The sequence below is a fragment of the Colletotrichum fructicola genome (genome assembly GCF_000319635.2).
Source record: "Colletotrichum fructicola Nara gc5 chromosome Unknown KSG_Nara_v1_contig02, whole genome shotgun sequence".
NCBI classification, from domain to species: Eukaryota; Fungi; Ascomycota; class Sordariomycetes; order Glomerellales; family Glomerellaceae; genus Colletotrichum; species Colletotrichum fructicola.
In genome coordinates, this window is record NW_027094052.1 from 4,480,245 (window position 1) to 4,496,456 (window position 16,212).

Sequence of the window (16,212 nt, forward strand, 5' to 3'; positions counted from 1 at the left end):
TGCGCCCTCGTGGATCGAACTATCTTCTCCCCACGTCTCCTCCGCATCGTCTGTTTTTGTCTCGTCTCCCCTTCTCACTAGGAGCCGCCTGTGTCGTGCTTCCCGACTGCACTGCACCGCACCGCACCGCAACGCACCGCTCCGGCAACGAGTACGACCACTTCTTGTTTGTTCCCTGCCTCGGTCCTCTCCATCCTATCCCCCGACCTTGGATCCCTTCTGCACTGCTCACTGCTACTGCTGCCACTATTGCTGCTTGCTGTCTGTCGTCTTGTTTCATGCTTCGAAGCTGCATGATACATCGCACCAACCGACAGTACCAACTCGCTTCATTCGTCCTAGTATTGTTTATTCCCAATTCCTTCCTTACCGCTGCCGACACGTCGGGTCCTTCATCTGTCACCATCCTCCCCTCTTAATAATAAGTCAGGTCAGTTCATCACCGCCTTCCTCTCTTCCTCCCATACTCCCTCTCTACTCCAACGCCCCATCGCAACCCCAACCCAGCATTTCTTTTCTCAAGAGACCCATGGTACGGGTCTCGAGGAAGAATGTCCATTGTACTATTAGTGGATGAACCATCTTGATCTCCTTGTACACTATCCTTACTCGGAACCTTGCCCCATCCGTCGACTATAGACCGTCGGCGTCCCAAAAGGGAACCCTCAGCTAAGATGTATACCAGAGAGAGAGATCATCACAGGCCGCGGACACCACGCACGCCTCGTCAGCGCAAAACCACCGTCAGGATGGACCCCGACTGCGCCATTTGCCATGCTCCTGCCACTCTGGCGTGCGATTGTGAGGCCAAGGGTCTTGATGTTGCCATTAAGCAGGCCGAGCATCGCATGATGAACACGATATACAACGAGATTCGGTAAGTATAAGGGGGAGCAATGCCGCAATTCCTCCAATCGCTGACTTGATCGCCAGTACTTGGGTTCGTGCCCATGCCCAAGACTACATCTTGGAGTATTTCCGCCTGCTCACTGAGCGCCGAAAAGCTGCTCACACCGCCAACCTCGAACGCATCACCGCCCAAGCCTACCACTACTACCACACCCAACCTCACCCCAACGAGATCGCCGAGGCACAAGCGAGCCTGAAGCGCGGTATCGACGAGGACTGGCAGTCCAGCGTTCAACGATATCCCGAGGTTTTGGAATACTTTTACAGTCTGGTAGACCTGACGCTCCCTCCCGATGACGATCCCACCGTCAAGGACCCTCCGTTGAGCGCCCTCAGCGGCTCTCGGAAGACCAGCCGGCGGATCCAGGTTGGTGGACGTGACATTCCGGCCATTGCAGGTGTCAGCTCGCACGAAAAGGACCCATTCGCACGAAGAACGCCGCCGCCATTCGAGCACCCACGAGGAATGGGCAGGAGAACACCGGCCCCAAGAGACCCTAGGGAAAACAGGAGATCCATGCCGCCCGCAGGCCCTCCTCCAGGAGGACCGCCCGGCCCCCCGGCACCTTTCGGCTCCAGAGGAATGCCGGGAATGGCAGGAATGGCGCCGCCGCCCGGTCCCGGCGCTTACTATGGCTACGGTGGCCAACCATACTAAAGGATTCACGCGCTGGATATTCCCCCGGAAGCAAAAAGGTCTTGCTTGTAATGATGTTTCATGAGATCCACGAACTGCATAAGCCTTCTCCCCCCTTTCCCGCGGCCTCGCCAGACTATTGCATTGCAGAAACGGTGCGGCACCACTCAGGGATGCCCCACCGCGGCGTTGTTGATACGTTTCTAGAGAGAGACAGAAATCGTGTTTCCGTTTCACCAGCTTGGTGTACTTGATTTTTCATGTTTCCTCTCTTATGTCATTTTCGGTAGGTTGGCGTCGGTGTACGGGCAACGGAAAGAGGGGAAACTTCCATTCATGGCTGGCATTCACGACGGCGCAGGCCGGATACCTCTTATTTTTCTTCCGCATTTACCATACTTTTGCGCTAGTATTCTATGACAGATGAAAACAGCCTCTCAGATATGCGGCGACCTAGAGCAATCTACAAACATTTGAAAAGAAGTCTCACGGGGACGGTTGACCGTCTTCGTCCTCGACTTGTCTCTGAGCACTTACTTTCCTTCAGGTGAATCTGGGACACGACACACATCACTGTATTGCCGTCGTGAACATGCGACTTCGTCACGTCCGCGAATCAAACAGACGTCATATGATCACACAACATATACACACAACGCGAGCAACCGAGGTTACCTAGACAGGACGCGAGTCAAATGAAGCGCAGAGACCGAAAACTGTACCCGAAAAGAACGAAGGTCAGCTGTGAAGAACATGTCACTCCACACACAGGTCAGCAGCATGTCAACGACAGCGGGGATTCTTTGCTTTTCTTCCCTTCCTCAAGGGTCATGTCCGACATGACGCACAAGCACACCTGCCCAACGCGAGCCCAAGAGGACGGACCAATGCCGGCAATTCGGCGTCGTGATAGGGTCGGCACAGAGCGCGGACTGCAGCCGTTGGTTTCGTCATGCATGCCAGCCATGACAACCTGGGGGGGCAGGGGAGAGCTTCTTTTTTGTTTTGCATTGCTGGCGTTGGTGGACGCGGGCTTTCAGACATGGTCGTGATTGGGACAGTTCGTGGGCAGTACAAGGTTATCTCTGACCACTGAAATTTGCTCTGGTGGGTTAGTCTTGGGCAGCTAGGATACTCACGGCCCATCACATGACGGTATAAGAATGCCCCATCGTGTACAGGTTGAAAATAGCTTTTCTCTTTTCCTCTCGTTTTGCGCTGGAACACGGGGAGCTGCTAAGTACAAGAAAGCCCTCAAGGTCGGCGAGCAAGTGGGCTGGAAAGACGCAGAAAATCGCCACAGTTATAAAAAAAATGTTTGCGTCCCCGAGATCCGACTTTTTATGCAAGCGTAGGAGTTTTGGGTGTGTGTGTGTGTGTGTTCGTTTATCTTTATAGGTTTGAGCTATTCGGGACCCTTAGGCTGACCGAATAGTCATGGTTGAGAGGAGTTTCTCTGTTCAGGCTCAGGCGGCGGTTTGGAGGGCGGTGATGGAAATCATGCCTTCTCCTCGACGGAGGTCTCCTTGAGGTCCTTGGTAACCTCCTCGACGCCGTCGCCGTTGCTGATGCCGTTGGCCTCATCGGCCTCGAGCTTCTCAAGCTGCTTCTTGGCCTTCTCAATGTTCTGCAAAGCATGTTAGTGACATGAAGCCTGGTACGCATCATCCTTTGGGACTCACTCTTTGAGTTTGGGCCTCCTGGTCAGACTTCCAGTTGTCCAGCTTGGCCTTGACCTTCTCGACAACCGCAGGGACATCGGACTGGCTCATGGGAGGGTCGATGTTGAGGAAGGCGCAGTCCTCAACGACGGAGGGCGGGCAGTTGAACTTGCCGGCATCGGAGGCGGCGGCACCACCCTTCTTGCCCTTCTTACCCTTCTTCGCGGCGGGGAGGTAGTCCTCGTCACGGTCCTTCTTAGAGACGACCTTCATGCCCTTGATACCAGAGTCGTCGACGGTACGGCTAGCCTGAGCGCTGAGGCCGCTGTCGGCCAGGAGAGGAGCCTTCTCAGTCTTGTGGGAGGGATCGAGGAACTGGAGCAGGCTGTTGGCGCGGCGGATCTCCTCGAGGTACGCAGGGTCGCTGGCCTCGGCAAGGAACTTCTCGGCGTCGGCCTTCTTGCGGTCCTTGATGTACTTGTCGTGCTCGGCCTTTCTCCTCTCGCGAGCCTTCTCACGAGCCTCGCGCTCGTAGGCCTGGGCAGCCTTCCGGCCCTGGTAGAACTCGTCCTTGAGGGTCTTGACGACCTGGTACTTCTCGTTCTGGACGGCGTGGAGCTTGGTACGCTCGTCGCGAAGAGAGGAGAGGTTCTTGTAGGCCTCGTCGCCCTCGGCCTTGATGGCATCGAGCTCGGCCTGGATCTTGTTGTACTGCTCGCTCATGGCCTTGGCCTCCGGGTCGTCCATGGAGTCCTTGATCTCCTTGATCTTGGCCTTGAGGTCGTCAATCTGCTTCTGGGAGTCGTCAAACTGGGAGAAGTTCTTCCTGAGCTTGCGCAGGGAAGAGATCTCGGCAAGAGCCTTCTTCTCGTCGACGATCTTCATGGAACCAGAGTTGACCTGTGACTCGAGCTTCTCAATCTGGCGGTCGACCTCCTCAACGCTCTTAAAGTTGACCTTGGACTTGGCGTTCTTCTGCTCGTTAATGCGAGAGCGCATCTGCTCATCGAGGCGCTTGATCTGGTCAAGCTTGCCGGTGCGGGCATTCTTGCCGGCGCCCTGCTTCTGGCGGATCTCGTTGAGCTGGGAGATGAGCTCCTGGCGACGCTTCTGGGTAGGAGAGGGCTGATCCTTGTTCTTGTTCGGGGTAGCGAGGTCGATCTTGGCCTTGATGGCTTTCTGCGATTGAGAGGCATGTGAGTAATCGCGACTTTAGACGGCATGTTTGCTTTTATGATATTGCCGTAAATTGGCTGCGCTAGAATGCTGCAGCAAGGAAGAAGAGCTGCAGCAATTCGTCAACTGCAGGTTGTGTTTACATACCAGCTTGTCCTCAGCCTCCTTGAGCTCCTTCTCAGCAACGTTCAGCTTCTTCTTGAACTCGGCCTCATCAGGCATGGCCGGTCTGGTCTTCTGCTCGGCCTTCTCGGCCGCGGCAGCGGGTGCCTGCTTAGTGTCCGCCATTGTCGAAGACGTATAAGATGCCTGCCGTCCTGGGGAAAGGGACGATCAATTGGCAAAGGCCGGTGAATGCGCTCAGCTCTGGTCGTAAGGTGAGAGGTGTGGAAGAGGAGGAGGGGAATCGGGATGGGCGAGGGAGAAATAATGGGCCGCGCAAAGGTGAACTTTTGCGTGGTACCTTTGCAACGGGACCCTCAAATTTTGTTGAAATTCACCCATTTGGGTTCCGTGGCAGGACTTTCCCTGCTAAGGCCACCTGCTTTCCGTGGACTCGACTGTGGGGTTTCTAGGCCACGTTGGCACGTGCGCCTTTACACCCTTCAGTGTTCTCAGTGCTTCGCTGGTGTCCATTCACAATGGACCCTGGAATGATCGGTGCAGGAAGCAAGAGGGCCCGTGGCTGGTGGTGGCTCGTGCACCTGCCAGCAGCCACCGGTCGGTCTGGGGTGTCTGTCAATCACACTTGGATGGATGCGAGCTGTCTGGGTACGTACTTGCTAGTACAGTTGTTCCGTCTAATGCTGTCTCGGATTATCTTCACCCTTCAACGACGGGATTTTTCCAGAAAAGCCCGTCTTCAGACTGGGTGTTTTTTGGGCGCTCGGGCCCCACTTAGATTTTTCGCTGCAAGGCTGAACTCGAACGCCAGAACTTTTTGGCTTTGCGACCGACGCCAGTCCTTTTTTCCAACCTCGACGTCGACCCTTCGCGATACCCAATCCCGTACCCCGACCGCCATCCACAACCTCGAACCTCAACACCATTCTCGGCCGCAAATATTCGATTCTAGCGGAGTAGTCGAACGCTGCCACAATGTCGGAGCAGAAGGATGTGAACAAGGAGGTCACCAGGTTGTGGCGAGCCTGGAGGACGGCACACGAGATGGCCGCGGATCGCGTACGACTACCCCCAATCGACTGCATCGGAGACGGGAAAGCCGATGCTCTTTGAGCTTCAGGCATTCTCTCCAAAGCAGATGATATCTTCGCGTGCGTTGCGACGGTGAAGCTGACGAAAGAATGCAGGGTTACGAGCTGGCCGAGGAGGAACTCACAATCTCTCTTGACCGCTTCAAGATGGAGTACACTAGCGGTGACGGAAGCGTAAAGTGAGCGCGTCTCTTGGTTCCTTCCGCGCTTTCATCTTTGCTAACGCGTTACCGTGCAGCCGTGGCAAGCTCCAGTTCTCCGCCAACCCCTCCGCCGACATGATCCGCAAGTTCACCCCTCCGCCGACGTCCCAGAACCCCAACCCGACACCCGAGTGCGGCACCCTCTGGGTCGAGTTCCTTGCCGATACGACGTTTGGTATCAAGGAGATCAAGAAGTTCATCCACCACCTTATCAGCAACAAGTACTCGTCCGGCATCATGGTCACCCACGTGCCCCTGTCCCCCGCCGCGCGCAAGATGCTGGTCACCATAGAGTCGTTCGCCAAGGTCGAGTGCTTCCTGGAGGAGGACCTGCTGGTTAACATCACCAAGCACGAGCTCGTCCCCAGGCACATTCTGCTGAGCCGCGAGGAGAAGATTGCGCTGCTCAAGCGCTACCGCCTCAAGGAGACCCAGCTGCCCCGCATCTTGCAAAAGGACCCCGTCGCCAAGTACCTCGGTCTGAAGCGCGGCCAGGTCGTCAAGATCATCCGTAACTCCGAGACGGCCGGTCGCTATGCCAGTTACCGTTTGTGTGTATGAGCGGGCTGGTCAGTCAGCGTCGCGTCTACACACATAATCACGCCGCGTTACTGGGCGCGGCAGTTTAGAAAGCAGGGGAGGAGAGACAAGAAAGACCAGACGGAAAAGTTAGAGGCTTTCCGGAGGCGGGACGTGGCTCCTTACATGGGAGAATATCGCCCAGGGCCCGGGGAGGAGGAGCTTACAATATGCATCACTCGAGTTCGGCGTTGAGGGAACGGCTACGGTCTGCTGTTTTGTGTATGATCAAACCAAAAAAGAGGGCTTTCAACTAGAAGGACAATTATCAAACTTATTATTTATCACGTCTTTTGGCTGCCCTCAAAGGCGAACTTGGTAAATGATCAGCACATGTCCACTAATCGAAGAGTACCGGCAAACGTGCTTGGTTTGTTTGTCCTGTATTTGATAGGCCAAGAAGACTCCTCAAACGTTTGCTTCGTCAACGAGACGGTTTCCAGTCAACTCCCGTGGCCAACACGCAAGCCTCATCTGGGCCAACTTGATTTCATGAGATGGTCGAACCTAGGCATCAGAGGAGATTCGCCGCGGGACTGCGCCTTGCAACAATTTGCATCCCTCGGATGCGTGCCCAATCCCTTTTAACCTGATTCTAGTCGCATATAGCAGGAGTTTATGCAAAGAATACCCACAAGTCTGTCAACGCAACGTGTAAAGCCACGCCTTCATTCGATCCGGGGAGAACACCGGACGAACGCTGATATAATACATCCCAACTAAAAGCCAAGACAAGACAAGACAAGACAAATCCCCCTTTTAACTAAACCAACTGCCTTAATCTCACACAGGGGGAAAAGGCCATCACCACAAACGCCTTTCTGCACCAAGTCCCACGTTTCCGACGCGCCCGTTGACCAACAGGATACATCCCAAAAGACATTTCACACACGCGCAGAAGGCCCCGCTGTGCGAGAGAACCCCAATCCATGCGTCAATGCCAGAGGACCCCTTTCCTCCCAAGCCTAACAGGGAGGAATGCTGCGACTTTGAAAGAAAGCAGCAGAAGATGAAGCAGTCTGGCTCCACATACCTAACCTACAGGCTACCCGGCCCTCTCGATCGGATTTCGGCTGTCGGCTGAGGAAAGATGGAACGGTGGCGGGCGAGACAACAGGGGAGATCGGGAAGCGGAAGCGGAAGCGGATAGATGAGTGAGTGAGAGTGAGTCAGGGACCGACCGAGAGATATCTATCCTCCGAGAGGAGCTAGTCTCGAAAAACCGAGACCACGCGAAAAAGGAACCGGCACTGCAGGGCGACGGGGAAATAATAAAAAAGTTAGACAGGAAGCAAAGTAAACTTTCAGGGGGCGCAGAGTCAGTCGTTGAAATTGGGTAGGGGATAGGCCAGAAGAAAGCAGCGGTTGGTAGGCATGGCAAACGCAGGGACCAGGCTGGGTGCGGGATTGGCACGAGTTAAAACGGCATACATGGTTGCGCGCGAGAGCGGAGTGTGCGAGACGAAAAAGCAGCACGGTGTTTGTTCGTCAAATGCGTCGTGATTATATTGTATCTCTTGTTGATGTTGTAATGGTGAACAGGCTTTGCAGTACAAACATGATGGCGATTGCGCCGGGGTATATGTTAACGATAAATAACAGCAAGGAGAGCCAGCAGCTTTTGGCAATCGTCAAAAGAGGCAAAAATATGGCTCCTGTCTCGGTTGTCCTGGGTTTCCTCCTACTCCGAATATCCCGTCGTGATGATCATCTTTCCCAGAAAACAAACCGTGACGCGTCCAGCCCCTTCATCGTCCGAAATCAAACGCCACAGCAAGGTTCTAGAGACCTCTGTAACTCCAAGTGTGAAAATTCCAAAATTTCGTCAAGTCGTCATTGTACATGGGCATATGCTGCCTTGGCTGTAGTGATGCAGCGCAATTCGTCGCGATTAAGATGGTGTGGTGAAACATGAATCGTCCGTAGTCGTGTCAAATGCTACTTCAGTAAGCCGCCGGGGTCAATCAGCGTTGGCTCGCCGGGGCGTGGGTTATACGATGGGTGATCATCGTGATGTGATTGCGGTATGGGTTGGAGTTCGGTGCCGCTTCTCGTCTTCTGCCTCGATTGCTTGGTATTGTTCGGCCCTAGGAGACCTCCGAGGTCTTGCAGAAGCGCTGTCGAGCCACGTCGCATACCAGTCGACGGGGCAGGGAGCGTGGGTGATGGTACTCCATGTCCCGGGGAGGACTTTGGATCGATAGTTGAGACGAGACTGTCCCGACGATAGGTCGGCACGCCGAACTGGTCCTCAGACAGAAGCCCTCCCACATCAAAAAACGAAACTCTTCGCGGGGTGGTGGTTGAGTTACTTCGAGACGACGAGAGTTGGTCATGCGGCAATAGCGAAGCATCGCTGCGCTCGGCGTTACTGCGGCTGCGTTGAGGGAATTGCCAGTTCCGTAAGTCCTCGCCAAATGGCCTTGCAACGGGTGCAGGGGTGTATCGCGGGCTCTCCGGATCATACTCTTCGTCCGGCAGCTCTCTCAAATCAGGATCCACTCCAAGGCCAACGTCTCGCACCAAGTCTTCATCGCTGCCCCAATGCCGGTGAATGGTTGGCCGTCGCGAATCGGAGTTCCGATCCATCGAGTCAGCCGCAACTGAGCCGTACTTAAATTTCTGTTTCTTGATGCCTCGATCGCGTACGAACGAGCCTAGCACCAGGGCGTTTGCTGCTGTGGTCGCAAATAAGAGTTCCACGGATGCGAATACCGATCGTAGTTGTTGTTGTCCGTGCTCCCTGATGACGTGGGGAACCCGATAGATGGTGACGCCGATAACTGCCAAGCTGAGGGAGAAAAGCAACGTAAGTTGGACCTTTCTTTTCAGACCCATCTGACTCCGCAAAATAATCGGGATAGGGAAAAAGACGAGCAGTGCATCGGTGAGGATGTTGCACGTCGCCATAGTGATGAGATGGGCGAACCCTTGGCGACACTGCCCGCCGGGGTCGGGAGTAACCTGCCAGTAGTGGTGGAAGGGCCTGCATTCTGCCAGGTCACTGATGATGATGGCGATGAAGGTTGCGACCAGAGTACATCTGATGAAAACCAGAGTCTGTTCGTAAGAACGTGCCCAAGTGACGCCAGTGAGGCGCTTGAAGAACTCTAAAATAGTGTTCTTCAAAATCCACAATCTGCACAGACAAAGCGTTAGCAAGCCATCCTACCGTCTGAACGGTTCAAAAGTTGGTTCTCATCCAAGCGTTGCTGACTGGCAGAAAACGTGGCTGAAGAAGTGCGGGCGGTTGGGAAATGACATACGTCGCTGCGTAAAAGATGCGGCTGGCGAGCACGAGACCACTCGCAATCTGCCTTCTGTGCTCATCTTCCGGGGACAAACCGTCAAACTGCGAGTTGTTGGTTCCGTAGAGTAGGACAAAATGCACGCAGACCATGCGGAGCCAAAGTGGGATGAGGGCGAGGGCAGCGACCTTGTCCTCTTGGAACAGCCTCTCGGTCCGAATGAAGCGGCCAGCAACCCGCAGCAAGATGATCATGGTGCAAAATGACGTTATCCACCAACAAACCAGTAACGACGGCTTGTCCTCGGAAAACTTGCGAAAGGGTGGCGGATCGGTGTAAAGAGTCATCGTGGACTCGTGCAATCCACGCTCGTCGACCTCCGCAGAGGGCACGACGAGCGGGGAGGAAGCTATGAGGTTGGAATTCGAGAGGCGGCGGCTCAAAGGGCGCAATCAGCTTTGTCGACTACTGGGCGAGGTAGTTGTCACAAGGGTATAGGTGGGCGACGATATTGCGGTAATGCGATTCGACGGTTGGCGGAACAGCGACGAGGTGTTGTCAAGGTGGGATGTGTATGTGTGCGCCTTGCAGTGACAGGTACGTCTGATGCATGAACTTTGCGGTTGTGAAGGGACGAACAGTGCAACATCAGTCAAATCGGACCCGGGCGCAAGTGAGGGCGTCGAGGGGATCAGGCGGAGAGCCGTCGAGACGGCGAGGGGTGAGGACGCTACCGGATGCTTGGGATTCTGTCAGAAAGACGGCTGACAAGTTCGTGGGTAGAGGTCGAAGTTGGTAAGGGAACATGGAGCGCGGTCTAGATAATGCGGAGGAGTGGGTGGAAGTAATACTTCAGCTGCACGCAGCAGACGACGCAGATAGAGGCAGGTCTCTCTGGTGAGGATACCGCCGCTATGCTAGCGGTCCAGGTGAGATGGGATAGGCTGGGCTGGGGTGGCCAAGTTGGGGGGCAGTCAAGGATACCCAGTGATGGTCCCTTTGCGCGCTATAAATGATGGGGGCTTCGGGCCCTTGGGACTCGAGAGTGAGAGAGAGTCGAGGGGTGTAGGATAGAGTGACAGGGGACCAGGGAGGGTGTGCGGTGATGGATTGATGGTGTGCATCAGCAGCTTTTCTTGGCTGGCCAATCCTGATCCTGTCGGTACGGGACTGGACTGGAGATGCAGAGCAGAGCAGAGCAGAGGTTGGATGATGGGGTGGGCAGGCCAGACTGGCCGCGGACTCGATTCGACCAGTCCTGAGGGACGCGTTGGACATTTCGCAGTCGGCAAGGCCAGGGCGAGCCAGTCATCAAATCAAAGAACAGTAACCAGCGAGAATGCACCTGATCGGCTTGCTGAGCCCTCAATTCCCTTGCCAGACACAGACAGCGGTCAAGTCACAGCCATCGCTGAAATGCCAACGTTGGCCGGGGGCGACGCTACTGTCCCAAGTGCCGCTGATTCGTCTGTCTGGAGGGGGTTTTGAGCTGGCTGGGAAGCTAATACCGCTAGTATGCCGAATAGCTTGCCTTGAGCTGTTCTTCCCGCGGCAACGTCTCAGTTCGTTCGGTAACCCGACACAATGGTAAGAGGAGAATTCCGTAGCTCGACCTCAGCTTGTTGTCGACCTGGACCCCCCATCCACACGTGTAAGTGATTCACGTCGCGAGCCATGCGTGTCTGTCGTCTTGTGCCTGGCTGCAGTCCGGAGCATTGCGGCCTGGACTAAAAGTCGAGACCGATGGAAAGGAAACGTCCATACTGTCTGTATGGACCTCTCTGTGCGGCGATGGATCCTCATGGTATCGGTCCGCCGGTCCTGGTGATGCTGCTACTGCTGCTGCGGCAGCTCTCCTGCATACGCTAATAAGCTCACAGCGCCTCCACAATGCTTCCCAGCAGTCGCATTTGTGAGGATTCGAAACCTGCAAAGGGTTGCGTCTTCGCCAACGTGCTGATCAACCACCGACAAATAGGCAGTCGCGCCGAGCATTATCCCTCTCTTCGAATCTCGGCCGTGCCAGCGTCTTGTCTAGCTTGCTCAATGCCAGAGGCAGAACACGCGAAGTAAGCCTCGTCACGCTGGTGTCTTCGTCTTTTGTGGCTTGGCCAATCCGTCACGTCCTCCTTCATGTTCCACCAGCGTCTTCAATCACAACAAGCGGCATGTATCAGTTGTTCCAAGACTGTTGATGACCCTGGAGGCGTTGTTGTCCGCATTGGCATTCGCTGCGTTATCGTGCGTGCGCCGGCTCAAATGACCAACGAGAGGGCGTCCCCACTTGTCTTGTCTTGCCTGCCTGCGCAGCCGCCTCAGTGTTCCTTTCTCAGTTGTCCTCGGGTGCGCCTCTCTCCACCTAGATAAGGCGACGGCCGACGAGAGGCCAGCCTTCTTCGCAGGATTGGTGGACCAAGCCGTTGAACGGCTGTTGGAGACACGCCCCCCTTGCTCCCTACCAAAGGACGGACGGAAAAGTTGTGGCTTTGGTGTTGGTTCATCGAATCAGCGACCAGCCTGCTTCTCTACCTCTGTGAAATTTTTGGTGTGCAAGTTGGGGTACCACAGCACAGCGCGCACGCGCGGAGACGATGCGGAGACGATTTGGCCCTTGCCCTTTTCTTTACCGGAGCAACATGGTGGCCAGGGATTGCCAATTGGAACCTGGCGAACTCGAAGAGGGTTGTTGGCGGTGGCAGTGGGTGCCCTGCCCTCGGTTTGCTGCGTACATAGTGTAGTAGCGTACCAGGTAGTGCGTGCGGCCCTGCCTTCTGATTGAAGATTGTCGGCATGGTCCAGCGCATTGGTAAGGTTTGTCAGGTGTGGGCAGACTTGTTGGTTTTCGGATCTCTTTGTGTGTGGCAGACTGGCGTATCCATGCTTCTCGTCACTGCCTTGATGCAGTCGCGGCCGCCATGGTCTGATGATGCTGCACGGCTGAGGGTAGAGACTCCTGGGGAACAGCGACAGAGATAACCGCGGTTGGCTCTATTGGACTCTACTCCAACGGCCGAGTCTGGGCTTATGGGCCGATATAGTGGTGGCGATGGGTGCTGCCTGGCGCGGTGCTCTGCCGCAATGCGTATCTGGTTCTGGTATCCTGCCGGGGCGAAAAAGAAACATAGGTACCGTTGATTGCCGCTGCGATGATAGGCGCAAGGACTGGATTTGGGCTGCATCAGTGAAGACGAGCAGTTGAGCAGGTCGTGGACGATGATAGATAGGTAGACCAGCAGGGCCACTACTCTGTACAACTGCGAGGGCACAGCAGAGGGGAATGAGGCGGCCGTGGGCTGGGCCGGCCGACTCGAGCATGTGTAATTGTGTAGTGTCGACTCGCGCATGTCGGCAGGTGTCCCAAAATGGAGAGATGCATCAACTCGTGTGCCCCCGTATTTTCCAGTACCTGATGAAGGGTCGTATCTCTGGGCTAAGACAGCACTAGCGCTGGCAGGCTTAGCGTCAGGTAGGTTGCGACCGCATGGTAATATCGCCGCGCACCGAAAAGAACAGGGCAAGGCAAATGGCAGAGCGATAGCGGCGCCGAGAGTACGAGGAGGGCGGGACGAAGGGCAATCGAGACGGTGTCAATCAAACAACGCAGGCAAGATGCGATGCGAGTCTCGACAGTGATTGTGGCCGAGAGGGATGGCGGCCGAGTCGCCAAGTTGCCGAGCTGGCCAAGGGCCCCGGAAGGGAAAGCCACGGCCGCTGGCACAGTCAGGTGGTGAGCTGGTTCGGAAGGCCAAGAAGGTACTGCGTATGGGAGAGCGTCAATTGTTGATGATGCGGGTTTTGGTGAAAGCTGCAGGAGAGAAATGAAGGCAACGGTGCTTCAGGTGACTGGAGGCACGGATGGGAGACGCCGCATGGAGAGACATGCTGCCATGTCTATCCCCATGGTCGCACAAGACATTGCTGGCTGGATCAGATTGTCCCCGAGATACCTAAATACAGGATGGGGTCGAACCAAGTGTTAGTGTCCAAGGAATTTAACAAGACCATCGTTGGATTTGGGTTTCGATGGTAGGCCAGAAAGGGCAGGGTTCAAAGACAACGATGAAGGGAGGATAAGGTGGCGGTGGGGGGGATTTGGAGATCGGAGAAGAGGAGTCGAGAAATCGGAACTGGAGAATGGAGAATGGAGTCGAGTCCACTGTGGGAGTCACGGTGGACTGGAATGTGGTGCAGTCACAGGTGCCGGAGAGGAGAGCTGAGTGCACCTCAGTGCGGTGCGGGCTGATTGACGCGTGGGGGAGCGGAGGAGGAGAAGCTGTTCGTTCGGTGCCCGCCATGGGTCACGGTGTGTGTGTGAGTAGAGAGGGGGGACATTGACCATTGGAGACCTATCGAAAAAGAGATGATGATCAGTAAAAATACGTGTGATATTCCCCCAACAAAGGTCGGCCGGAGGAAGGAGACCTTACATTTTTGCCGGTTCCTATCTCTGCCCGGTCAGCCTGATGCATGCCTAGGTAGGTACCTAGGTAGGTACCTAGGTAGGTAGGGTTATCATTATCACGGGCGACAGCGAGGTCAGCTTCAGGTGGCAGGCAGGAACCGCGACCACGATACCGCCCCCACTCCGAGGCAGGTACGGGGAACAGGCGGATAAGAGGCACCTAGTGGAGGTAGGTAGGTAGATACCAGCTTGCCTACCACCTTAGGTCGAGCCTCAGGTTATCACCAGGTTCCCAGTTTCAAAGGTGAGGGAGGTGCTCGCTCATCAATGATCACGCCCGAGAACCACCACCCGCGCCGTCGACAGTTGCACCCAGTGCAACAGCACCCCAGGGGCCAAAGTACCTCGCTGCTGTGGGTGTGACAACACCAACCCACCAACGCATCTTTGTTCACCTCGTTGTCCTGCGAGGTTTGCTGAGACGATCATGGTGCTGTCGTCTGTCCGTCATCCGTCATGAGGTAGGCGCCGTCCGTGCTGCCCTGACGACCTGACCTGCCCTACCCTACCCTGTTTCCTTGCATGTATTACCCACTCGTCGATGGATAAATGCAGGAAATGGAGCTGGATATCTCGTCATTTTGTTGGTCAGGGCAGAGCAAACGACGGGTGATGGAGACGCCAATGGAGACGGGGTAAGGTAAGGTAAGAGCACCACGACGACAAACGACGACAAGCTTGGGCGGATCGGGGAGCATGGACCACCGCTTAGGTGCCCGTCGACGGCTTCCCACTGGTCCGACTCACTCCGGTTTCCTGTCTCTGGGAAACACCCGTGGACACCTTCCCGCATCATCTCTGTTATTGTCACTGCAAGAGCTGAAGTGCACCTGCACCGTGTGGCCCAACCCAACCTACCTTACCTTACCTAGGTACCTACCTATCCACTTGAGGCATTCTCACGGCTCGGATCCGGCCCCGCCCGCATTTTCCCGTTCACTGGCACTCGAGTGCTTCATTCCTTCCTTCCCTCCCATGAGGCGAGGGAGGTCAACTGTGTTCACGTCAGGTCTGCAACTCCAGACTGTCAACGCCACCAGTGCCGCATCCACGCCGCAAGTCTCACCTATTCTTACATACCTTACCTCATTTCCCTTCGCTTGTCTTGCTCTTGCAGCGACAGCACATCTTGCCTTGCCGTAAGGCAGAACCGACGCGAGACACGGCACGCACGATACCGTACCGCCGCCTCCCACTCACTCAGAAGCCAAACCACTCATCACGACACCATCATCCGAGACCGACCTTTTACAAAATCCCACCGCAGCATTCACCATCGAAAATCCTCCGCCCAGAATACCCCTCTGTCCCGTCAGCTCTTACAAAAGCTGCTGCCCATGCACCTCCCGGGGACTTGTGCCGCACCCTCCCGCCACCTCCATCTGGCCCAGCCATTCCCAATCCAGACTTTACCGATTGGCACCCCTTCCCCCCTACTCAAACTGTGGCATGTCAGTCAACGGATTCCGAGGTCCATTCAGCCCCAGAGTTACGGCCAATAGCTATTCGCACTTTACTGTCTCGCCTGTCATACGGATAGAGGGAAGCAGGCTGACTAGCCATTCGACAGGCAAGAACATTACTACTGGCGCTTCACTTCAACTTCTCAAAGCTATCTGGATCGCCTAGTCGATTAAGACAAATCAAATTGCCCGACACACTTGATTCCGGCATATACATCGCTTGGCTGAGTACACCGCTGCTCACGCGACACCGCTCTTAATCTCGACCGGTGCCAGCCCTCGGATGCGCCTGCAAATGTGTCTCCACACAACCTAGAGAGATCGTTATCAAATCATGCCGCCAGGCTGCCGACTGTCCCTGGCCCAACAACCAACACGTCCTCTGCTCTTTTGCGACTTGTCCTGCCCCGATACTTGCCGGCAACCGGTCGCATCTTCACTCAGGGGCACTTTTGCAAGTTGCAAGTTGCCAACTGCAGACTGACTGCGTGTGCGTGACAACTCCTGACTCCACGAGCTCATGAAGAGTTTCACTGCATATCTGCCAGCTTACCCAACTGAGCAGGTCCTCCAGCGACCCTTCGCTTTTGGGGGCACGCTAACCGTACGCCTGCCTTCTGGCCAATCCCAGCCTTCCGCCCCCCCACTCAACGCGACTTA

The 16,212-nt window shown here is 55.5% G+C and overlaps 4 protein-coding genes across 4 annotated transcripts; 2 read left to right on the forward strand and 2 right to left on the reverse strand.

The window, feature by feature from the left end:
• Positions 1 to 749: 749 nt before the first annotated feature.
• On the forward strand, positions 750 to 1,567 carry CGGC5_v003999 (uncharacterized protein; the record flags this gene model as incomplete). Its single annotated transcript, XM_032033199.1, has 2 exons — positions 750 to 877; positions 934 to 1,567. The coding sequence occupies 2 exons, from the start codon at positions 750 to 752 to the stop codon at positions 1,565 to 1,567; spliced, it is 762 nt and encodes a 253-aa protein (XP_031887726.1).
• A 1,477-nt stretch (positions 1,568 to 3,044) lies between these two features.
• Positions 3,045 to 4,671, reverse strand: CGGC5_v004000 (Uncharacterized protein; the record flags this gene model as incomplete). The annotated part of the gene is made up of 3 exons (XM_032033198.1): positions 3,045 to 3,173; positions 3,229 to 4,386; positions 4,531 to 4,671. 3 exons carry the CDS (start codon positions 4,669 to 4,671, stop codon positions 3,045 to 3,047), a joined length of 1,428 nt encoding a protein of 475 aa, XP_031887725.1.
• An 810-nt stretch (positions 4,672 to 5,481) lies between these two features.
• RPB5 (DNA-directed RNA polymerases I, II, and III subunit RPABC1) lies at positions 5,482 to 6,361 on the forward strand (the record flags this gene model as incomplete). Its single annotated transcript, XM_032033197.1, has 3 exons — positions 5,482 to 5,565; positions 5,694 to 5,776; positions 5,836 to 6,361. 3 exons carry the CDS (start codon positions 5,482 to 5,484, stop codon positions 6,359 to 6,361), a joined length of 693 nt encoding a protein of 230 aa, XP_031887730.1.
• A 1,956-nt stretch (positions 6,362 to 8,317) lies between these two features.
• On the reverse strand, positions 8,318 to 9,881 carry CGGC5_v004002 (uncharacterized protein; the record flags this gene model as incomplete). The annotated part of the gene is made up of 2 exons (XM_032033196.2): positions 8,318 to 9,518; positions 9,646 to 9,881. 2 exons carry the CDS (start codon positions 9,879 to 9,881, stop codon positions 8,318 to 8,320), a joined length of 1,437 nt encoding a protein of 478 aa, XP_031887729.2.
• Between the last annotated feature and the right edge of the window lie 6,331 nt (positions 9,882 to 16,212).